Source organism: Mauremys reevesii, linkage group 1 (genome assembly GCF_016161935.1).
Source record: "Mauremys reevesii isolate NIE-2019 linkage group 1, ASM1616193v1, whole genome shotgun sequence".
Lineage (NCBI taxonomy): Eukaryota > Metazoa > Chordata > Testudines > Geoemydidae > Mauremys > Mauremys reevesii.
Genome location: NC_052623.1, coordinates 257,783,388 through 257,807,938, shown reverse-complemented (window position 1 = coordinate 257,807,938; position 24,551 = coordinate 257,783,388). Strand labels below are relative to the sequence as shown.

At 40.7% G+C, this 24,551-nt stretch overlaps 1 protein-coding gene across 7 annotated transcripts in view; it reads right to left on the bottom strand.

Moving 5' to 3' along the window:
- The window catches only part of BRAF (B-Raf proto-oncogene, serine/threonine kinase), a 115,641-nt gene that overhangs the window by 15,165 nt on the left and 75,925 nt on the right, over nucleotides 1-24,551 (bottom strand). For 6 of the 7 annotated variants that reach the window (XR_005583091.1, XR_005583095.1, XR_005583094.1 and 3 more), the window contains exons 8-18: nucleotides 24,083-24,242; nucleotides 20,973-21,009; nucleotides 16,424-16,560; nucleotides 15,558-15,675; nucleotides 15,132-15,216; nucleotides 14,540-14,716; nucleotides 12,710-12,756; nucleotides 11,853-11,971; nucleotides 9,983-10,114; nucleotides 6,508-6,642; nucleotides 1,998-2,151 (exon numbers count right to left, since the gene is read on the bottom strand). Coding sequence is in view for 1 of the 7 variants with exons in the window: in XM_039482534.1 (XP_039338468.1) it covers nucleotides 1,998-2,151; nucleotides 6,508-6,642; nucleotides 9,983-10,114; nucleotides 11,853-11,971; nucleotides 12,710-12,756; nucleotides 14,540-14,716; nucleotides 15,132-15,216; nucleotides 15,558-15,675; nucleotides 16,424-16,560; nucleotides 20,973-21,009; nucleotides 24,083-24,242 (1,301 nt within the window). In the remaining 6 variants the exon portion in view is untranslated. The remainder of the gene's footprint in view (nucleotides 1-1,997; nucleotides 2,152-6,507; nucleotides 6,643-9,982; nucleotides 10,115-11,852; nucleotides 11,972-12,709; nucleotides 12,757-14,539; nucleotides 14,717-15,131; nucleotides 15,217-15,557; nucleotides 15,676-16,423; nucleotides 16,561-20,972; nucleotides 21,010-24,082; nucleotides 24,243-24,551) is intronic. The other variant, XR_005583097.1, reaches the window with a different exon arrangement.

Below are 24,551 nucleotides of genomic sequence, written 5' to 3'. Positions count from 1 at the left end.
CTTTCCCAAAGCATAAGAGGCACTTTTCTTGACTCTTTGAAGTAGGGAATTTCATGGGCAAGATCAAAAAAAACCTTTTAAACTCTGGTTTTAAGATAGGTCTGCCATGGTGAACTAAAAATACCCAAACATTGACAAAACAATGGTCAAAAAGGTTAAAAAAATAAAAGCTTTTAATCCTAAACCTAACTCTAATAAAACCACAGTTTACAATTGGAGTTCCTTATCTTACGAAATGGGGGAAAAAAAAAAAAGAGGTTTGTTCTGTTACTAATGCAGCAGGTGGATAGAAAGGAACCAGGGTGACTATTAGAGGGGCTAGGCGATTATTGTCAGCCTATGGACTGTAGGAATAGCTCACGCCTCTCCAAGTCCTCAGCTTCCAACTACTGTATTACAAGGATCTGTGACCACATGGCTAGCCACTCTACTCCTACAGCAGGGTCAGGCATGCAGGAAAGCTTTTTTCTGTTCCCCCACATTTAACAGTAAGATATCCCGGCGGCACCACTGCAAACTTCTCTACAAATTATAAACCAGAAGCCATTAGGAAATATTTTCCTTTCCTTGAAGGCCCAACCAGAATAGCAAAATCTTGTTTCTGGTGGAGAGAAACTGTTCACAGTAAATAGCTTAATATTTAAAAGAACTGTAAAATATGCAAGAACACAGTTCAAATAGGATAGGAATATGACAACACAGACATTGAAAATGTTACTGTTTTAATGTCTGCCACCAGAGGTCAGTGTAACATGAAACAGATAGGACTACTCTGTCATTTACCTGTTCCAAATGAATAATCCAAAAAGAGAGAAAAATAGAGTGTGAGCTGACATTATGATCTTACCAGGGTTTCTAGTTTGCCTTGCGAGGTACTTGCAGTCAACCCAGTAGCTTCTATACAAGAGTAAAAAGTTCTCCCCACAGAAAAGAGACTACTTCGGCAACATTACTAACTAAAATAAAGTAGTGAAATAATAGCAAACCATTTTTTAAAACTGAAATTCATGGTACAATATTGATTTCCCACTGAAAACAACTTTTCAAGTTTACTGCTTTGTTTCTACAAAATAGGTTTTTCCTATTATGGGTGTTAACATATTATTGCATAGCAGACACATGTTTGGTTATGTTCTCCAGAGTCGTCAAGTTTCTTAAAGTAAGGCTCCTTCTAATTTGCAGGATACAGGGATGATTATTTGTGATACATGTGCTGTTCAGAAGCAACACCAGACATCTGAAGTTTGTTCTACATTGCAATGATATGAGAGATTTGTAAAAGGTTTTAAAGTAGAACTGGTCAGACCATTTAGACAAAAAACAGATACCTTCTCTGGTAAAAGATATTTTCCAACCAGCACTCTTTTAAACCATACATTTAAAAATAAAAGTCACACACTGCCAAAGCCTTCTTTTGCAATCTGTGTTGCGTTTGCTCATCTTTGCTGACTACACCAAGTTTTGGCTGTGCTCAGCTTTGAAGCTAAGCTCTTTTTGCCATCTTCACATATCATCAGCAACACCACTAATTTGAGAAGCTAAAACCTGTTGCTCATGGATACAGACAACTCATTTGAAAAAAATATATAGTTTGATTATTTAAACATTAAGACACCGCCCACAAAGCAACTAACCCAACCAGTAAAGTAAGGAAAGAAGGCATAGAAAGCAAAGGAAACGCAAGGTATGACCCAGTAACCCAAACAGGCTTTTTTTGTTTTGTCTGAAGTGACTTTTCCCTTTTCTCTTAGATGACCTTTTAATCCTTTTGTGCTGGCAATTCCCAGGGCATCCATTGCCAGCAACAGTCTTCATGCCAGGAACATACAATGCCCACACTCCTAACATGTGAGTGTTTACTCCCTCAGTGCACCTCTAAAGAGAACAGCAGGTAGGAATTCAGAACATACACACACTTGTGCATGCACACATGGGAACAGACCAGCACTCACACAGGCACATGCTTTCAACGCCTTTTCAGTGTACTGGAAACCCACCGTATCCCCCTGCCTGGATGGGTGTTTTTGGAGAAGCACAAGTATATAGACTAAAATCCTCCGTCTGGAAGCCAGCCCGGTTTAATGAGGGCTCAGATGCACTGCGGTGAATTTTTGGCAATGACCGAGCCAGAAGCTCAATGGAGGCAAGAATCTAAAACAAGCAGAAAACAAGAGAAGATCAAACCTGGTGCTGTAGAGTGGCAACAGCATCCCAAAGCCAAAGGCAGAACACTGAAGAGTTACAAACAATGAGTGACTCAAGGTCAATTACGCCACCACTTTTTACACAGTTTAACATTTTGCACTCAAGTTTTTGTTATACTTCCTGAGGAGGCTGAAAAAAACATCTATGGAGAAATTGCATCACTTTTTACCTTAAGGAATATACTGCCTCTTCTTCAGTGAATCTGATGACAGTGACAATATTTTTTTTTTTACCACCTTGTGTATGCACCAGCATCAATGATGTCACCAGGAATGAACGTGCTTTGGAAAATAGTTTGATTCAAACCACTACTGTAAAGCCTGCAGAGGGAACTCACCTTTTTATATTTTTTAAGTGTTGAACCCATGTACTTAAAAAAAAAAAATACAGTAAAAAATGTTTAGAATCCAAAGTTATTTTCCCTGACAGAGGGATTGGCAGGTCAAGTTTTGGAACAAAACTACTTGACAATTCCCCTTTATAGTGTTTTGAGAGTATAAAAATTTCAGAGAATATATAGTAAGTACTAAAACTGAGAAGTTAATGCAGCGTCCACTTGCTGTGTGAATGTGCCTTCTTTGTATTAAAAATGCACTTTGCTAACTACACATGCCAACTATGTGCTAAACTTTACAACCTTACTTAGTCAGATCTTCAGCTGGAACTCATGTCCCAGTTCAAAGGGAGAACCTTGAAACAGTCAATAAGTACATACTATAGGTGCGTTTCTTAGACCAGGGTTTCTTAACCGGTGAGTTGTTACTCAAAACTGGGTTGCCAGAATACATCAAAGGGTCATGTGGGAGGCCAGAGGGAAAGGAGGATGTTACAGAGGCCACCCCACACTCACCCTGCAGCAGTGGCTCCTGTGGCTCTGGTCCTGTGGGGTGGCTAGGGTTGGCTCCCCGTTCTAGGCTTTGTGACCTGGAGCACGGAGTCACAGTGATGATCAGAGTTAGCCCAGCCACCCTTCCATCCTGATGACAGGGAAAGAGCCAGGCCAAATTTGAGTGAGTGGTTCTGTGTCCCTATGCATCACGTCACAGTGCCACTCTCATAAATTCGGCCTGGCCAGATCCCCATCTGGGCTGTAACCCTGGAGATGGTAATACCCAGAGCCGGGAGCCACGCCCAACCAGCTTGTGAGACAGGAGTCATTACTATGGTATACGCAATCCATTTATTTACTACTTATGATGTTAATGTGTATATATTATATTACTCCTGGGGGATTCTGTGCCAAAAAATTAAAAATTCTGCACACAATATTTTAAAATTCTGCATATTTTATTTGTCAAAATAACAATATAATCCTACCAGTTTCAATTATATTTGGTCATTTATTTCAAAATACCTGTCAGCAAGTACGTCTGTAACAATATAGACCACAAAAAGATTCAGGAAATGTTTTTTGACAAACAGATTCCTTACTAGCATATTAATACAGAACTCTGTGTAATAATTCATTTAAACTACAATGCAGAACTGTATTTCCCACACCCCTCAGAAGCAGTGCAAAGGCTTGGGGGAGTCAGGGGTAATGGAGGAGCTGAGGGAGAGGGAAGTAATTGCTGGGAAGAAGTCTGGGTGTGAACTTGAAGGGTTGTTGGGTATGGGTGGGAAAAGTATGGAACAGGATTTTTGTGGGGGTGAGGAGGGATTGTTGGGGAGCATTCCCATGCAGACCCTCGCTCAGGGGTTGGCAACCTTTCAAAGAAGAGCCATTTTTTTGTTTTTGTCTTTGACCAAAATATTTTGAAAGCCGCATAACACGCAAGGCTACTTGTAGAGTTAAAATTGATCAACTAATAATAATTGAACATATTAAAGTTATTACTACTCACCAATACTTTTAACATGACTAGAATCTAGGTGCTTCAGCGAGGACTCTACCATACTGCCCACAGCCTGGGTATGTAGCAGTGGTGTTAAATCATGCTGGGTTCATGGTGTTGCATCTTCAGTGATATATTTAGCCAGGGTAGCTAGATTAAAGCTAGCAGAGCTGCAATCACGCTTCTGATTGCAGTGTAGGCACACCCCCTGTATTTGTATAACACGCCAGCACAATGGGGACCTGATCTCAGTTGGGGCCTACTGATGTTACTGACATACAGCTAAGTTTGCATTTAGATTTGGGTTTGTTAAAATGCATTTGCTACAGGGCCTGCAGTGAAGTGACAGTCCCTCAAGTGAGGCTCTGAATAAGGCCAGTATCCTGGCAGGAGGTCACAGTAATGCAATGTGTGCTCCCTGGGGGCTGAGTGGTCTCCTCAGCTCCATAACAGCCAGTTCATGTTTCTGGGCCTCCCTCTGGGCCTCCATAGCCCTCTTGTGGGCAGCTTCTTCCCTTGCATTTTCTGTCTCCAAAACACTAATTTCTAATTGTCTTAGTTCTAGCTGTCTCTTATGTTCATTTTCTTTCTCTTTTGCTTCCAGTTTGGCCAGCTTTAGTTTAATAGCGGCGTCACTAGTACTCATTTTCCTGCTTTCTTGTGCTGGGCCACACACCTCTGCAGTTCGCTCAAACTGAGATGCACTCAGCTCAGGGGATGCTTAGTTAACACAGACTTTCACTGTGCCCACTGTTCTGCCCTTCTGGATAATTTGCAACCAGTGCAGTTTTAGCTTCTTCTGACCTTCAATCTTATTTATTTTGCTTCCTTTTCTGTCCCTACTTCTCTTTCCCGAAATAAGCAAACAGAAAATAACAAACCAGTAACCACTTTGTCTGTTCTCCAGCCACTACACCTAAAACTCACTTAATATCACTACCAGTACCTCAAAGCAATCAGCTGTGCACAGACCCCGCTCGGGAGTCCCAGGAGCATTGCATACCTGAGACGACACAATAACTACACCTGTGCTGTGGTGGATTATGTGCTTATGAGAACCTCACTCTGGCTTTGTATCAGACTCCGAATCCCCCGCATGCAAACCTCCCACCTCTTCCGCTGGGTGCCAGTCTTCCTTGATAACAAAGCAGGGGATGGGGTGAAGGAGTGGGTGCAGGGTCTGGGAAGGAGTTTGGGTGCGGGAGGGGTGTGAGGTGCAGGCTCTGGCTGGGTGGTGCTTACCACTGGCTGCTCCCAGCTGGCAGCACAGCAGGGCTTAGCAGGCTGCCTGCCTCGCCTGCCCCACAACACTCCCAGAAGCGGCTGGCTGCTGGCATGTCTCTACGCACCCCTGGCGGAGGGGAGGAGGCTCCTCATGCTGCCCCTGCCCCCAGCACTGTACTCACAGCTGCCATTGGCCAGGAACCAGCCAATGGGAGTTGCAGAGGTGGTCTTGCGGGCGCGGGCAACGCACAGAGACCAGCTGCCTCCTCCCCACAAGGGGCACGCAGAGACGTGCCAGCAGCCAGACACTTCCGGGAGCGGCGTGGGGCCAGGGCAGACAGCCAGCCTGCCTGCTGAACCCTGCTGCGCTGCCAGCTGGGAACTGCCCATGGTAAGCGCCTCCCAGCCAGAGCCTGCACCTCGCATCCCCTCAAAAAACAGCTGCCCATAAGAGGGCAGCCAAAGAGCCTCATGTGGCTCCGTAGCCACAAGTTGCCGATCCCACCCTAGCCTCTCCCATACAGTCAGGCACATCTGCTCCTGTCCCCATGTGTCTCTGTGCCCGCACTCAGATATCCCCTTTCCCCCCTGTAGCTCTGCACCCCTTCCCCTTCTGCCCATGTGTCCTTGCACCTGTTCAGCCAGCCTCCTCCCCGCCATCTCCATGTGTCCATGCACCTCCTGTGGCCCTGCACCTCTCTTCTTCTTATGGCCCTGCACCTTCACTCCCATTCAGACCCTTCCCCAGTCTGTCCTCCCCCACTAGCTCTCATGAGCACCTGTCTGTGACCCCTCCCACCCACCCCCAGCAACCCCACACTGTCTGTCATCCCATATCTCCTGTCTCCTGACCTGGCGCTGTGAAGAAGGCATTGCAGGCTCTCTCTCTTCCCTGTTAAAGCTAGAGCTTCCCAGGAGCAGCTGCTGTGTTCTAGCGCCACAGAGCCCTCTGGTGAGCAGAAGGCGGAACTGCAGCAACTTTTCAGCAGAAACTATTTTCTGCACACAAAAAAATATGCGCAGCACGTGAAATATGCACATGCGCAATGGCGCAGAATTCCTCCAGGAGTAATATATTGTGGGCAAGAAATATTTCATAAGCCAGATGTTTTTAGCACTAATGCTATTTACTGCATCACGGCAGGCCATCCAAGTTTACAAATGGGTCCTGAGCCCAATAATGGATGAGAACCACCAGACTACTTTACCTGCCACCTCAATCCAAAATGGAGACATTTTTTACCTGTGGAAAGAGGGGTCGCTCATCTCTTTTCTTCTTCAAGCACTCTGCCATTAGCCTCTTCATGGCTTTTGGACAGTTACTTCGCACTTTACTGAGATCTGGAGACAGGTATCCTCGTCCCACCATAAAAATGATCTTTTTAAAGAAAAAGGGAAAGGGAAAATTCATAAAACAAAACCATGTAACAAATCAGAAAGAATTACACATTTAACTGTCAATATTCCAGCAGTAGTTCTCTGCACATATGTAGAAGTATCTGGCATAGTACATTCTGAGACTAATGACTTTGCTGATATACTTCATAAATCATTTCAGTAGAAAAGGAGTTATGCTCTTTTTTCCATTCCCCTTTTAAAAAGGAACTGAGGGGGAACCATAAATGCTAGCAGACAATACTATTTGCAGGAATGTATATAAGGAACAAGTCTTGAACACCGAAAGAGGTTAAAATAAAAACACTAAATGGCTCTGTTGCAGGACTAAAGGATAAATATTCTGTGCCATTTAATGATTTTGCGCTATTTTATCTAGAAGTCAGTGGCAAATTCACACCTTAGGACAATTAAAGAAACATATGGCACCGTACTTTTCCATCATAAATTCTCCTGATTCTCTTCTGACTACATTTTCTTAACATATTGGGAAAGGAGAGATTGCCGCACTTCTACTGAGCTAGAGTGCTATAGGTCTGCTTTGTTTGGAAATAGATCTTGCATTTTCAATACCAATTTATTGAACAGGGAAGGCCTCCATTTCAGAAAGGACTAAAAATGAGGCACACAACTCCAACTTGGTGCATCTTCTTTTAGAAATATTAAGCAGACATTATTATGTCAAGCCAAGGTCAAATATAACGGAGCTTGAACATTCCGTTGATACTAAAAAACCTCTTCAAACTGTTCAAAGATCTATTCATGCTGTAACAGACAATCGCTACCTTTGCTGAATAACTAGCCAGATGGCTCCAGCAGGCGTGTTGTGACTTCACATTTAAAGAAATATAATTATTTTATGTCTTGTATGGGAGGCAAAGCAATTACATGTCAAGTTACATATGGAGGCTGCTTAAATTAACATATTCTACTGCTCCTTCTTTAAACTTTGGTCCCAAAGAGCTTCTGCCCTCCCTTTAGGAGATAGCCTGAAGCTCCCACACATCATCTTTAGAAACTGGCAAGCACCAACTAAGTATCCTATGTAAAAACTTGTCTAGTCTACCCCTTGCTTCTGCAGACATTTTGCCATCCAGGAGACAACATTCTTTAGACTACAATAAATATTTAACACTGACATTATTGATAATTTGTTTTTGTTTGCTGATTTCAATATTACGGGTTTAATTAACATTAAGGACTTTATTTTTTTTTAAATATTTACAAGTAGGGGACCATCACAAGAACAGTAGTCCTAATCTAAGGCCTGCATAATCTATAAACAGGCATACCAGAGTTCAATTACATCACAGAGCCAATAAGCAGCAGTGACATAGATTTTGCCCATTGTCAAACTTGGACTTAACTTTTCATGTCATAGCTAAACTGTTTGTTTTCTTCGTGGCCTAGAACTGTCAAAACATACAGCGCCCTGTTTATATCTTTTTCAGTCAATGGACCGAGGAAGATAAACTCAAGGCATTTCACTGCATTTTACACATCAGCTGCACCTGTGGTTTAAAATTTGTTTCAGAAAACAACAGTCAGCATTCATGTCATCTATCACCAGGCAGACAAAACTGATTCATGAGTCAGAGCTGTCAAAAAATTAAAATGAAACAGGGCCAAGTACAACTTGTAAGTGGTAACAGCCTGCTGGCTGGGAATGTCGGCATTTTCCCCTCCTTTAAAAGATGTAGAATGCAGAAACAAGAAAGCAAATGAGTCACTCAAGATCTGATGAGCTGTGAAGCATTCTGACATATATGGAAGCAGCCTGTCACAGGGTGCCTCTGTCACTATCTGGCGAACCTCACTGCCTGGCCAGTTCAGTTGATTTCTCAGTCACAAACACACACCAGGCTGTTTATCTTTCACCAAAGTGTGTATTCATTCCCCTCTTACATAACAGCAGCATGCAACGCAGGCTTATAGCAAGGGTAGGCTTCCCTGCAGCCCTCACTCCCCAGCCCAGGCTCACCCTCTAAGGGCTGGTCTACACTAAGGGGAAAAATCGATATAAGATACGCAACTTCAGCTACGTGAATAACGTAGCTGAAGTCGAACTATCTTATATCGATAACTTACCCGTCCTCACGGCGCGGGATCGATGTCCGGGGCTCTCCATGTCGACGCCGCCACCGCCGTTCGCGGCGGTGGAGTTCCGGAATCGATAGAAGCGCGTTCGGGGATCGATATAGCGCGTCTAGATGAGACACGATATATCGATCCCTGAAAAATCGATCGCTACCCGCCGATACGGCGGGTAGTGTAGACGTAGCCTAAGACTCTCTCAGGCTGCCCCTTGCTGACTGTTTCCTCTGCTTATATTCTCCCCAATTACCTTGTTAACCCAGTGATTGCCATCCAGATGCTCGCAGTCCCCCATCAGAAAGTGTGTAATTGCCCTCAGCTGGGCCTTCAGCCTACTCCAGGCTGCATCAATGTCAGTGATCAGGGTGCTGCTGATAGCACCCTGTCACACAGCCATATAAAATTAAGTTCTGTGGACGAACATTGCTATGGCTGCATTTCTCAGTATTGACACTACAAGAACAGGGATGGAGACACAAACAATGTAACAAATGGCATCACCCAGACCTTAGACAGTTTTCACTAAAGGCCGTCTCTCTCTCTCTCTCTCTCTCTCACACACACACTTTCCACATTAAACTGAAAAATTATGAAGCAAGTAAGGTCTCTGAACATTGTTACATGGAGGCATATTATGTTCCCTCAACACTGCATGACTTACTGATTAGTTGGTCACAATTAAGTAATCTTCTTCCAGAATATGCACACTTTGGAAAGCCATGTGTTTCACTAAGCAGACCTTGGGAGCTGCTTGAAATCCTGAATTTCAATTAACTAATGTATGCGCTTTTCAATGTATGAGCTGAATATAGGACACAATTACTTACAGTTCTTTTCCTGAACTATTTCTTAAGCCTATGTTAATTTGAAGTAATTAGGAAGGAGGAAGGTGGATAAATGTGAATATACGGAAGATCACCTGCTTTTTGCAGATCATTAAGAGTAAATTAGATTACCATAAATAACAAGTTCTCTCTTTCAGCAGATTCCTGCCACACAGTTTTCAGAATTTGAAAACCCACACTTTCAGTAAGAAAAACAGAAAAGAATTAAAAGAAGTGTGAGAATGGTGCTACCTGGCCAAAGTGGGTCTACACTGAAAAGGGACAGCTGAAAAACATTATCTCGTTCATTTCACTAGCCTAAATTATTCTACATTGCAGTTAACACCTACAACAGACTAGTGAGAAAGTGCAATCAAAACCTCCCCAAACCCATGCTTTCTTTACCTGATCCCTGTTGTTGATATTCGAGTATGGTAACTGCCCAGTCATCAGCTCATAAAGAACAATCCCAAATGCATATACATCTGATTGAAAGCTATAAGGGTTTTTATCTTGCATCCTGATTACTTCTGGTGCCTGTAAAAGGAAAGAGAATTATTCTGCATTTTACCACCTCAGGCTGCCATCTCACACACCAAATATGAAACTTTTGCTTTAAAAAAAGAACAAACAAGCAGTGAAACAACACCAAGTGAGGTGCCATGCAAATGCAGTCTTTCAGTTTTAGGCTCCAACTGCTCAACAGGAAAACACATAGGCTTCCATGCTCTCTCTCTGTCCTCAGTACTGATTACCCAATTTCACACCCTGCTGCAGCGCTGCAAATTTGTAAGTGTAGCCAAGTCCTCAGAGGTATTTGTTAAAATCTTGTAACTTTGGAAACATGTACTTGGATTTGTTCAGGTCCACTGCTGGAAACAGATACTCCAGAACAGGGCCAGCTCCCGTGTTTTTGTCGCCCCACGCGGCGGGGGGAAAAAAGCAAAAAACAACAACAAAAAACCTGTGATCGGTACTTCTAACTCCGCCGCTTCATTCTTCGGCGGCAATTCGGCGTCAGACCCTTCCCTCCAAGAGGGACTGAGGGACCCGCTGCCGAATTGCCACTGAAGTGCCGGACATGCCATCCCTTTCCGTTGGCCACCCCAAGCACCTGCTTGCTGTGCTGGTGCCTGGAGTCGGCTCTGCTCCAGAACCAGGGCAGTCACTCACGGGGTGCAGGACTCGGGACAAATCAGCCTGTATGGGCCCCCCTTAATATTTTGTATACAGGTGAAATCTGGTGTGGGGAACAGACACCAGTGCTTGGGGGGTGAGGGAAGATGGAGAGTCACATGGTGGCACCAGTGCTAGGGGCTAGGGGGCCACCTGTGCTAGGGGCTCCCAGAAAAAAGAGGGGTCCAGGGCGGAAGAGCAATGGATGGGGTCAGCCTGGCGCTGGTATGTTCTGGCAGCGCTAGGACACTTAAGGCCAGTGCGGCAGCAGGTGAGCAAGAAATACAATGCATGCTTCCCGCCAGTGAGTGCGACCTGACCCCCACTGCTGGCACCAGGCCCCCGGCTAGACTCCCAGGCCAGCCTGGTCCCCTGACCTGTAACCCCACCCCCTGGCCTGGGCTGGCCCCCCAGGCACCCCTAACCCTCCCTCCTGCATGACATGCACACTGAAGCGTGGGGCCCAGAGCTGTTGCTCTGATTCTCCATATCCAAGGGATGGCTCTGTCCAGAACTGCTGGGGCTAGCTACAGCATTAATATGGTGGATCTGAACATGAATTTCTAAATCCATCGGCTACCAAACTGGGTGAGTTCATTACTGTACTATGACAGGCCAACTGACACTTTAGAGACTGAGAAGCAATTCTGAAACTGGAATTACAACAGTGCTAAAACAACCCTGACCACCATCAAAGTTTTGAGGTGTGGGTGGAGGGTGAAGCTGGGCTAAACAAAAGTCCTTAAATAAGTTTCTTCTGAAGAGGTAATTAATCTGGTTAATCTTTATGACAGTTTCTTCACAACAGCCACACTTGAATATATCAAACATAAAAGCAAATTATTTTTAAACAAACATGAGAACATTTCAGATTTTGCTGATTTTTTAAAAATGTATTTAAAGAAGAGTAACAAGTATTAATTTAATTGATCTTGACCATGTCAGCTTAAGTCAGATTCTATACGTCTGCATGCTTGAGGGGTGGTGTTTAGAGACCTTTGGTCAAAATGGAAACCTTTTGAAAGAACAGGAGCTGACGTTTCAAAGGCCATCTACAGTCAAATAATTTGAAAGGACTACATCATCCCCCTTTACTTACCATCCATAGAATGGACCCAGACAATTGTTCAAACTGATGGGACCCACTCCATCGTGATTTCACTGTGGCTAGACCAAAATCACCTATTTTTACAGTAAGATCTTCATGAAGAAATATATCTATGGAGGAGATGTAAAGGAAAAGCACTGACCCTACAGATTCCTATCAAGCACGAACACATTAAATGACCCTCTGCCTGCAGCGTTAGGTGTACCAGTTTGTAGCACCCATACACTGTATAATTTTCAATTGATCAGTTCTCGCATAGGCCTAGATTCCAAATAGCCAGCACCTGTGAAGTCCTATCCTCTAAAGCAGCTTCCCTTGGCCAGGAACGGCCACTGGGAGCTGCGAGTGGCCGTACCTGCAGACGCTCAGGTAAACAAAGCATCTCGCAGCCCGCCAAGGGCTTACCCTGAACAAGCTGTGAACCAAGTTTGGGAACCCCTGCTCTAAAGATAGCTGTAATGGTTAGACTAGTACTAAGCAGACTATGGACCAGATGATCATATTACAATGTCAAATTCTTAAAGGGCTGCTGGAAACAGCAGATATAGTGGAAGTCTGTGAGTGAGTTGTCAGGGTCCTGCCACGTTCATAAGATGAATGGTTATCTGAAGTGAATGCTGATACTTCAACAAAACTTGCTTTCCCTTTGTGAACGTATTATAAGGTGCAATGAGTATTTCTTTTCTGTTCTTGGTACTATTACCCCATTCCCACCCAAATGTCAATTCTCCTCTAACATTTCTGAAAAGAATCACTTATGAGCTGCTTTTCACTTTGGGAAGTTCATTTCTGGCACATGAAAGAGGCTTCATGTCATGTTCCAAGGTCACATCTTTAGGAAAGGATACTATTACTCTTGAGGTCTCTGTGGATGATTGACTTGGCATGCAAGTAACTGAAAAGAAACAAAGAATGTTTTGGGATGGGTGGGCTAAAGGATGTTTCATTCATCAACAGTTCAATGTACACTCTCTATTCTAGTGAAGCAACAAACAGTTTACATATTAAAATGCACAGAGTCAAAGTAGTAAATCTTCAGTTACCCTTGATAGTCCTATCAAACCAGGAGCAGTTTTATAGAAAGAATTAGATTTCTAGTGTCACATCTGGCATTGCTGAAGAATAACCACCAGCCATGTTGCAGAAACCTTGTTTTTATTTGTCTTTAACTCAACACTCGAAGCCAGCATCGAGGAATTTCAACCAAAGCTTTTGAAATGACCTTCTGTGTTGAACAGCTCCACCTTCCAGCCTTCTTTATGGCGATCCCTAGACACCAAGTCTTGACTGAAAATACCACTGTATTCAGCATAGCATCTTATCTACTGGAACTATTATTAACTTTAGTCACTGTGATAATTTTTCAGTCAGAGGGTGAATCCTGACCTTACTAGTATTTTAATTTGTTGAAATACAGAATATGGGTCCAATAAACCCTTTTTTACACAAATTGTCCTATTGACTTCAGTGGGACTACCCATGTGAGTTAGGATTACTCACACAGTCCTTGCAGGATCACCTGAGCTCTTTAAGGTTGATATGAATAGCTGTATTATTCAAATACTAAATTCTAGTATTTAAATTAGAAACTCAAATATCTGTATCAGAATTGGAGGTTGACATGTTTAAGTTAACTGTAAAGAAACTGATCCTGAATGCTGATGAGGTAATCTGCCTTCTCTGGTATATAGCAGAGTTCTGTCTCATTGCGCATTCAGAGTGATTGTTTTATTTTTATTTTATTTTTTATTGTAAGGTGCTAGATGCCTGGGGATGGGGATCCTAAAATGTGTAGAACTGTATAAATTACTAGAAGGCAAGTAGAGATTGCAAAAATGCAGATCCCATATTTACAACTTTTGTACATAATTCAACACAAGTTTTTCACTGAATGCATGAAATATGATTGTATTCTAAACTACAAACAACAGCACACATATGAATTTTCAAAGTAATCAACAGATTATAGCCCTAAAGTTATTGTTTTACTGCTAATTTTAGGATTTTTAGGTAAAATCTCAGCGTTAATAAGCCTCAGGTTAAAGATCATGATGACTACTGATTTGGTCCTTTGCTTTAAACCTGAAACTATATCTCAGAGCTCATAATTAAACCTTAGCATCCCATCTTTTTTATAAATATTTTTCCTTCAGACTTGAAACTCTATGTTTTATATTAGAATTGATCATCCACTGTAATAGAAGTGTTGGCAATAGCTAAAGGATTTGCAGGATTTAGTTTTTAATCAAATACTCTGGCTACAGATTTTCAGATTTCTGCAAATTTACTGTTTCACTCTTCTTAACACGAGAACTACAGGGGCTTTGATGAACAGACTGACTAAACTAAAGTTAGACATACTAAAGTTTATCTAATTACCTTTAATTTTTGTTAAGTACCTTTATTTCCTGGTAAAATATTATTTCTTGGAACAATATTCCTTGTTGAGTAACACATCTCCATTCTTCTAACAGTAGTACATTAGAAGGCCTATTTTACTCTTTTCTTCAGCAGCAATAACTCAGTACTGTCATAAAATGATGTGATACATCAAGATAGGACTCTGGCCGTGGTACACATATATTAACTTAATTTTGCGCTTCAAGTTCAGAGCAAAGAGAAAGAAGAATTCAATATTATCTCAAAGTTCATTTGCAAACAAGTGATGCAATACTTACTCCATGCCTTGTGCAGTCTGTCGTGCAATATCAATGAGTTTGATCATCTCAAATTTGGTCTCAATGATATGCAAGTGGTGATACAAACTGGAGCCCTCGCACCACTGTGTAACAATAGCCAACTGTGGCTTTGTTGAATAACCCATGAAAAGTAGGATATTCACATGTCGTGTTTTCCTGAAGAAGAAAATTTTCACTGGAAATCAATGAAAGCACTAATGGAAATTTCACAATCCAGATGATGTGACTGCCTTTAGATGTACTAATATACAAATGCAGGTTTCATCAAGGAAATATCACAGCCTGGGTTTGTGCAGTATTCTAAACTTCTTTCACTATATGGAAGGATTTAAACACTTCTGATGACAGGTCAAGAATTGCTAACTGTTCAAATTTATCTTTAAAAAGGAAAAACTAGGAATAGGTCCAAAATATTTCTGAAAAATGCTAGTTATTTCTGCTTCTGAATATTATGATAAAGGGAATAAGTGCAGTGTTCTGAATGGAATACACAAGAGTTATAACTCCTGAAGCTATGTAAATGCATATTGATTATCTAATGTCATCAAAAAGATAATTTACACATTCTTACCTGAGCACTCCTACTTCATTCTTGAAGGCCTGTAATTGCTGAGGGGTGGGTGCTGTAACATTCAACATTTTCACTGCCACGTCACCTTAAAAATAGCCATTTAATAAACAAAATGAAGATGTATACAGTATACACAGATCACTCAATGAGGAAATACAACATAGATCATAACACACGTACACATACTTTTGGAAATATTTATTCAATAAGAGATGGACACCTCAGGCTCATGAGTAATTAGGATTAATCTTTAGTGTGATAATTACTCACTAAAATTAACAAGATATCTGTTTCTTAACTTGTTGAAGTTCCAATATCACACATTTGATCTACTGCTTTGTTTAAATGAAAAATTAAACAAAAAGACACCCAGACAACTTCCCCTATGAAGCTTGGTAACAGTACTTTGCCACAATGATTACATACCATGCCACTTTCCCTTGTAGACTGTTCCAAATGATCCAGATCCTATCCTTTGTCCGACTGTAATTTGCCCATCTGGTATCTCCCAATCATCACTTGAGTCCCGTCGACCAAGGGTTTTCTTTGAAAAGAAATGCAACTGTAGTACTCTTCATTAAAACAGGTTTCTTCCCAGCTAAAGGCTACTTGGGTATCTTTCTAAACCTGAAGCCTTAATAGGTCATTTATCGTCAGGCAAAATTTATTTTCATTTGATTTCCAGAGTAAGTACTTAGTAATATTTTATTTATAATTTAATCTTTACTCTTAAGTGTTTGTGATTTTTTTCAAGATGAGCACATACTGTACCTCTATACTCTGGCACAGAGGTGCACTAAATATTTTCCTATCAAGGAGGCATTCATCACTGAGTCAGATTTTTGGTAGTTGTCACTAGTAAAATTGAGATATTATTAATAAACCAAAAAACCCATGACTAGGTTGGAATTTGAAAGACAAATAATGGTTAAATTGTGAATTTTAAAAACCCAGTAACTTTCAGGGGATTAGGCTAAATCTAGAATCAGGAAGCTAAAATTTGTGAGATGTACGACAATTTTAAAAGTTTTTCTCTCAGGGAGATCCACACCACACTATGAAGTATATAGAATCTTTTGGATGCCACCTAGAAAACCTGTATATAACTCAGTGATTTACAACTGATTCTTACATCAGTCCAAGTAGCCTAATGTTGTCCTATCATCTTATTTATTGGCTTAACGTATATGATAGCAAATATCAGTTTCTCCAGAATAATTCTAGATGGCTTTGATGAAGGAATAAGGATGCCTAATACAAAAGCAGTAATACATAGTTGATCTACCCCTTACCATTCTATTCCTGTCTTCTGAGGATGAGGATGACTTCCTCTCTCGTTGTGGTCCAGGGGACTTCTGTAAAGCTTTCACACTGGTAAGGGACCCAGGCAAGGAGGCAGGTGGGGTGGCAGACAAACCGGTGGTTGAACCTAAATTGGAAATTAGATAAATTGAAGATTTATGTAATTTTTTATAAAGCCAGTGTACATATTAATTTATTGTAAAAAAATATTAAGTGCAGGAATTGTGTTTAAGATGCAATATCTCCAAACACAAATGTAAATGTTAAGAGTACAGGAACGTGCACTTACGAATACTGTATTAATATCTGATTAGTACTGAAGTCTTACTCAGAAAGCAGGAAAGACCAAAATTTAATCTACAGCAAACATCCCTGTATGCCAAAGAGTCTTCAATGTCTTGTTACTGATTTATTAAAAGGACAGTCTCTTTGAACAACAAAAACACCACTACACATTATTTTTGATATATCCAGTTTTTTTTATAACAAAAATAAAAATGTAATACTTTAGTTAACAGAGCCAGCTTCCCAGACTTGCTGTTGCCAACTTTTTAGGGCCCTGACAATTGCAGGGATGCAACAAAATTGGGATTAAAATGGATTGACTATAAAAACTAGGGATGTTTTCCAGTTGAGTCCTCAAGTGCCATCTCATTTGGCTGTTTCAAAGCTAGCTGCTAGCAGAGAGCACTTATTTCAAAGTTGCATACTAGAGTGCACTGGGGATTCAAAAGAACAAGTATTTTAGTTAGCTGCTTGAGTTTTATTCCATTAAATACAAAAAGAGTCCATCTGCCTAGCATACAGTGTATGTAAACAAAGCTACACAGAAAAATGTCACTAACAACAGGATTGCATTTCAGAGCTTCAATGCCTGTTTATACAGACCACTTCAAACTAGATACTGCTTTCTAAAATATCCTATAATTATTAGTAGCGAGGTTAAACTGACACTCCCAACATGAGGGACATAAAACAGGGCCACTTTTTAGTTAAGTTTGTGCTGCTCTGCTAATCATTACATGTCACCATGCAAGACCTCCAATATTTCACAGATGTTTTCTATTACAGTGGTGCTTGAGGAATTGGTAGAAGCCAGTTATTTTTTTTCCCTCTAATTCATGCAGCAGCTCCATTCTTGTTAGAAAGGAGACTTCTGCTGAAGCAGTATTAAAATCCCAATTAATAACAGCTGCACTAGCTCAATGGTTCCTACTTTTCAGGGCATACCAGTCTGCCAGACTAAGACCACGGCTGCTACTGCCCTTTCAATTAGGTTTGATCTCACTGCTCCAAAACCCAGCATTGAAAAGGGGAGGCAGACAAAAAGGATACACAGGCCATCATGAAAAGTCATCATAAAGGTTGGGAAGGAGTAGCTAGAATATTATCATAAAGGTGTGAAGCACTAGTACTGATAAATGTGCCAGGTGTCTTACCTAAGCAGACTTGTGGAAACCACTGATTTTGCAAGGGTGAGGTTTTATTTTTAAATCTAATACTTTATTATTTCCTCCTTTTTATACTAATATTGTAGTAGCTAAGCTTTGTGTGTTAATTTTACCATGTTTCTGAATTACAAATATTTCAACTTAACTGTCTGACATTTAAAGGAAAGATGCAATTTTCCTACAACTTTATTAGATTATAGATTTTAGCTGTAATGTCAAAGTTCAACAAGAATGGTTTCTTCCTTAGAGGTAAGTTCTTGTACTCAACTTTAAACTCAAGATACAGAAATAGCAATACAATACTCAGCCTTCCATGAGAATATGGTTACAGCACAAAGTTAGAACTGCTTTAGTTAATCTATTTGTAAGTAACCTAGAAGGCTTGTTTTTCCAGTAATTATAGTTTGACTACTTCAGCTTCTGTTGGACTGAAACTTGTACACCAAGCCATCAGCCTGCAATCTGAAGATATATTTTATGCACTATATTTAATTAATTCTGATTTGTTTAGTCATGTCTGTTAGATGAAAACTGAATAGCAAATGCCTCTCTTCAAAAAGATCATTGGAACAATTTTCTAAGAGTTTAGTCCATAAAGTGAATTGCTCTTAGTATCCTGAAACAAAAATCTTTGAAACAGCCAGAATAGTAGTATTTGAAAAACATATACAGTATGCACTGGACTATCCATTATTATCTATCTATCTATATATACACACACGCACTAATATTCTAGACTATTTTTTAATACTTAGTATCTTTAGTACATGAAATCCCACAGAGTACTCTGGGATTTTGTACAATACAACAACAGATCTATTGACAGCCTCATGTCTGAGAGATCCTTAGACCTTATAAGAAGTCAAAATGACGGTCTTGTTTAGTAATTTTAGTACACAAACAAGTATTGACTTTAATGGGACTATGCAGAGAACTGAAATAACTGCACTAGTGTCTGATCTGATCCAACTTATCTAAATCCCCAACTTGATGTCAGTGCAACTCTCTGAAAACATATGAATCATAGCAAGTTGACACTTACGTGATCTCCAAAAGCCTAAGACCTAACAAAATATCAAGGGAAATGTTTGCAATTTGCATTTTATTTCTTACAGTACTTTTAAAAAACAGAATGTTAAATATAGAAAACTCTTAGAACGTTAAATTGACAGTAAAGGAAATTCAAAGTTAAGGATGTCACTATGTCCTTGGCCTCATTCCACTGCAGTCTGAGATCCCTGCAATGAACAAGCTATATTAGGGACACTATGGAAACCTTAACTCTGAAATTCCTTGCTTTAGAACCTTTAAGTCAGATTTAACATACAGTAGTTGCATATGTATAAAGGTGGGAGTGAGTATGTGTGAAAAGCACATTCAAAGCATTCCAGCCAGGCCAAGCAAAAAATTGAGGTGTTTTGGTAAACTCACACACTTACATACACACGGTGTGAGGGTGAGGCACAAACAGCATCTGTAGTGTTACTTATTTTGTTTGGGGTGAAAACGAGAAAGAAGAGCCCAACTACCTCTGAACACTGGGCCAGGCTCAAAATCAAACACTATTTCACTGGGGACAGAATGTAGGAGGGGACTGGGAGTCCGGGATTGGTATTTCCGAAGACAGCGCATCAGCTGGTTCAAAGGGGCTGTTAGAGAGAAAGAGACGGGCAGGCAGAGACAGGAAGACAGACACACAGAAGAAATGAAAGAAGTCATGGGAAATAACTAGGAGGCTTTGACTCCTATTCATAGATTGCTTCTGGATTTTGAAGGGAAAAAAACCACCTCCACTTATTAAAAACATGCTTTCAAGAATGGGAATAGCCAATTGTTCTCAGATGCCAAGCAGACAGCTTATGACCAAAGTTAAAACTGACATGATAGTATGACATTTAAATGCTGGACATAATGGGCAAAACTTGTTGAAAGCCACAGCTACCAAGACATACAAGATAGTTAAAACTGGCCAATTCTTTATCAGTAGGTTCATGGATTTAAGGAGGAAAAAAAAGAGGGTGGTACTAGAGCCAATATAAGGAATCCTAGCTCCTGAGAACACAAAGCCGTAGCCAGCTACCACCTTCCTAGTTAACAGATACAGATGGCAAAACCAAAGTCAGCTGTAGCTTAAGGTACAAGACCCTAGCCACTGAGCTAGAGAGATCATGCTAACTTAAGACTTTGCTGAGGGGTGAAGCAAGTCATAGTTAATAGGAAATATCAGGCCTGTTCATTATTTGGAGCTGGGTGAGTGGTCACATGCATCTCCTCTTTATTAAGAGTCAGCTATGTCATCTCAAGTGACTCAGTACAGCAAAGGAGTCGTTTTCACAAGACCTTGACAGCCAGTGCTTAGGGTTCTTCCTAGGGAAAGCAGACTTCATAGTAGTGATTGTGGGCTCATGTGTGACACGTGAAGAAAAATGGTAATTCTGTCTTTTTTCACTAATTTTGCCTTAGCTAAGAGTTAAGGCTGTCTACAAGAGTGCTGTTGAAAGGCATACAAGAGACCAGCCTTTAATAGTCATAATTATTTGTTTCCCAGGTTAACAAAGGCATGCAGTACAGCAAAGCAGCAGCTTCAGCTGGGGAGAGGGGAAGAAGGAGCTCAAATATCTAATGCCATTTACGAGAGAGAGCAGTTTATATGGCCAGGTTCACAAAACATGTTGCCAGACTTCAAAGGAAGTCCCTGATGACTCCTTAGGTGGAAGGGTAGTGGCTGGCATAAAGGGCGTTGAGAATGGAATTGGAGGTTAAGTATATGTTGGGGAGAATCCTCAAGGCTCCATCAGGAACAGAGGGGATTCCCCCTCTCTAGAAATAAAATTATTTTTAAATTAAAAAAACGCTGGCTACCATTTCACAGCCTTTCCTCCTTCCCTCTCCCCCACTCCTAGAATGACTGAAACCTGATCAGACAGATGCTAAACATCATGGACAAACAAATGTAAATACATTTCATTGCTCTCTTCACATTTCTCTCTGTGTCTGTGTTTGGAGGAATGAAGTAGTACAAAGGGGAGGGGCTACGGCAATCATGTAATTACATTTAGTAAGAGAAGATAGTTCTAAGATTACTTACCTCCCTCTCCTCGTAACCCCTGGTCTCTAATCAAGTCCTACAAACAAAAGCACAAGTGTATGTATCTGGTTCATATATTATTATTTGTATCACTGTATTGCCTAAAAGCCCCTATCAGGATTGAAGCTCCATCAAACCAAGAATTATCCAAAGAGTAAAAGCCAGCCTCTGCCCTGAAGAGCTTACAATCTAATAATTACAGTAGCACACAAAATATATATAATAATGTATGAAACTTTAAGAAATCACTTAATTTCAAATAGCGTAACTCAACACTAACCTGAAGTATAGGCTAGTTAAAACAGATGCATACTTGTAGGTATTGATTTAGGCCTGCAATTAGTCAACATGAAAAGGGAAAAATTGAACCAAATCAGGAATCATTTTTCTAGTTATGTTGTTTGAGACATAAAATGCTCTTGAATGTCACATCAGAAGCTGGGACACCAATTGCTTAAGTGGACGATACTGATTCACAAAAGTTTCCTTAAGCTTTTCCTGTAACAAGGTACCTGATTTCTACACCAAATGCTCTCAAGTTCTTTTCAAAGATGTTGATTAATTTTATCAGGTTCTTTTAGGTTGCAATGTAGTATGCATTGATTGTATTTGCTACAAAATATCCAGGGACAATAACTGAGCAATTTTACAAGTAGTAGTAAACAGCAATTTTTGAACAGAGAAAAGTTATGCAAATTCCCTTCATGCATCTCTTTTCATCAATGAGCCTTAAGTGTTGTACTAACCTTTTGCTCTTACTTAGATCACAGGTTCAAGGAGTTTGTTCATCTTTATGTTTTGGTAGCTTTGCTGCTAAATCAAGACAACTCAACTGACAACTCAGTGATTTTCAGAGGGCAAGCTAACGGACAGGTAATGGTACTAAAAACCAGGATTCAGGTGTTAGTACCCCAATCACATTGCCAAACTCATCCATTTTATCCTCACCCATAACAATTTTACATTCAACAACACTTTGTCCAAACCACAGGAACAACCATGGATACTGGGATAGCTTCCCAATATGCCAATTTCTTCATGGACCACCTTGAGGAAGAATTTCTGGACAAATCCACCATGAAACCAATGATATACCTGGGATACACTGATGGTATTTTCATCATCTGGACAGACGACCTAAACTCCCTTACTCCACAACTTTAAAACGACCACCCACCCATTAAACCTTCTCTAGAACACTCCCACACTAACATCAACTTCCTGGACACCACGATTAGCTTCAACAACGGAACCCTACAGACAACTATATACATAAACCCACGGATCACCAGACCTACTTTAACAGATCCCGTAACCACCACAAACACACCAAGAAATCTGTTGTCTACAGCCAGGCACTCAGATACCACAGAACAAGTTTTGAGGAGAAATTCCAGGATACAACCGCCTTCACCAAACAAGGACACTCCACCAGAGAAGTAGATCATATCATCGAATGGGCCACCCATTCACCCAGAGAGAACCTGCTTCACTATAGAAATAAAACCCCCTCCAACTGTAGATCCCCAGTTGTCATCTATCACCCCACACTGGAACATCATTAAATAGTTAAAACTCATACTCAATGGAGACCACATCCTGAAAGAAATCTTTCCTGCACCCTGTCTTATGGCCTCAAACATAGCCCCAATCTCTCCAAGCTCATCATCAGAAGCAAACTCCCCAGAGACCAGGATACACCAACTCAAAGCAACACCAGACCCTGCCAGAACAGATACAAAGTCTGCAGACATATCTCCACTGCTACAATGATCAACACCCTCCACAACACACCTTTCAAGATCCTACATATGCCTAGCACAACATGTAGTATACCTCATCCTGTGCACTAAATGCCCCAATATCAACTACGTAGGTGAAATAAGACAATCACTACATTCTTGAATGGACTCACACAGAAAAATGCTAAAAGACAAAAATACCATATCATCTGTGAGTGAACAGTTATCACAAAAAAATCATTCTATATCTGACCGCTCAGTCGTCATCCTCAAAGGAAACCTGCACACCTTCAAATGACTTTGCTAGAAACTACAAAATTTGGATTTATGGCTTATTACAACAATCTATAACCCATTAAATCTCTCCCCTTTCCCTCCCTCCCCTCCCCCAGCTTTCGCCCCCTATAACTGGAGCGGTGTTAACAGGCCACTTCACTGAATGTTCCCTTGAAAATGTGTGTTAACTACTTATGCTAAACAATCTGTTTCACCTTGTATTTAGCTGTGACACACCTGAGTACATTTCCCAGACCCGAAGAAGAGCTCTGTGTAAGCTTGAAAACTTGTCTCTTCCATCAACAGAAGTTGGTCCAATAAAAGATATTACTTCACTCACCTTTCCTCTCTAGGATACAGGTATGTGTTAGAAAAACTGGGAAGATACTGGTGTTAGCAGTAGTTTGCATAGTGCTGGACAGCATTATGCCTAGTTTGAAACAATGTATTTGTCCTTCATTTTCATAAATTGTAAAATTCAGCCTCCAAAATGTCAAAGGATACAGACAAAAAAATTCAAGACAATCATATTGTAGAAAATTATTGGAGGTTCAAGGAGAATGTTAAGGGTGATACACATGGGACAATAGATCATTTCTAAGATTCAAAGCAGCATCTGGTAATTTCAAATTCAGTTTATTGCAAAAACCACATCCTCCAATGCCAGAAACATTATTCCCATTGTAAGTGATACAAGAAATCGAACATTTAAAACAACATTTCCAATACTTGGGATGTCTTGCAAGAGTTGTTACTGGCTTTTCAGAATCATCACTGTGGAGTGTTGCTAGCAATAACAAGTTCAAGAATTGATCTTAAAACTAATTGTTTGTGGCAGTGTGCTTGTGTGGAGGAGTGGGGATATGATTGTCAAGAGAGATTCAATATTATTTGTGAAGGGATTGCCTGATTTTTTCCCAGCTCTGACTGGTAAAAACTCTTCTCTTGTTAGTTAGGATTTATGAGGATTTAAGCAGATCAACAAGGATTTATTTAGAACAATAACATTTGTGTGTTTTACGAGCTCAGTGGCATGTATTAAGAAAGCCGATCAACTACACTGTTACTGATCAAACATATATTGATACTTACATCAATATTGACAGGCTCTATTGTATTGATGTGCACATTGGGTGCTGAAGACGAGCGGTCTCGTTGCCCAAATTGATTCCGATGGTCTTCATCTGCTGGTCGGAAGGGCTGTGGGATTGGAATGGATTTTGAAGGAGAAGGACTAGGGAGAATTGGTGGTCTGAGAAACAAAGTCAAGGAAAAAGAGGATTTAGGGGTACAAATGGCTTCACATATTCTATAGTGGGTGTGGCAAATCCTTTTCTTTTCAATTATGATATATATAAAAAGATCATTTCTTTAGTAGGCCAGTATAAAGACCCAATCAAAACCAATTTATATTTAACTGTCTATACTCCCCTAGGATTAATTGTAATTAATCCCTGCTGTGTGAACTCCCTAATTACAAAACAGTGAAATAGAATGTTCTGGGGTTAAAGCAAAAACAATCTTTACTGCATCTAGTTACCTGTGTTAATCCCTTTATGCT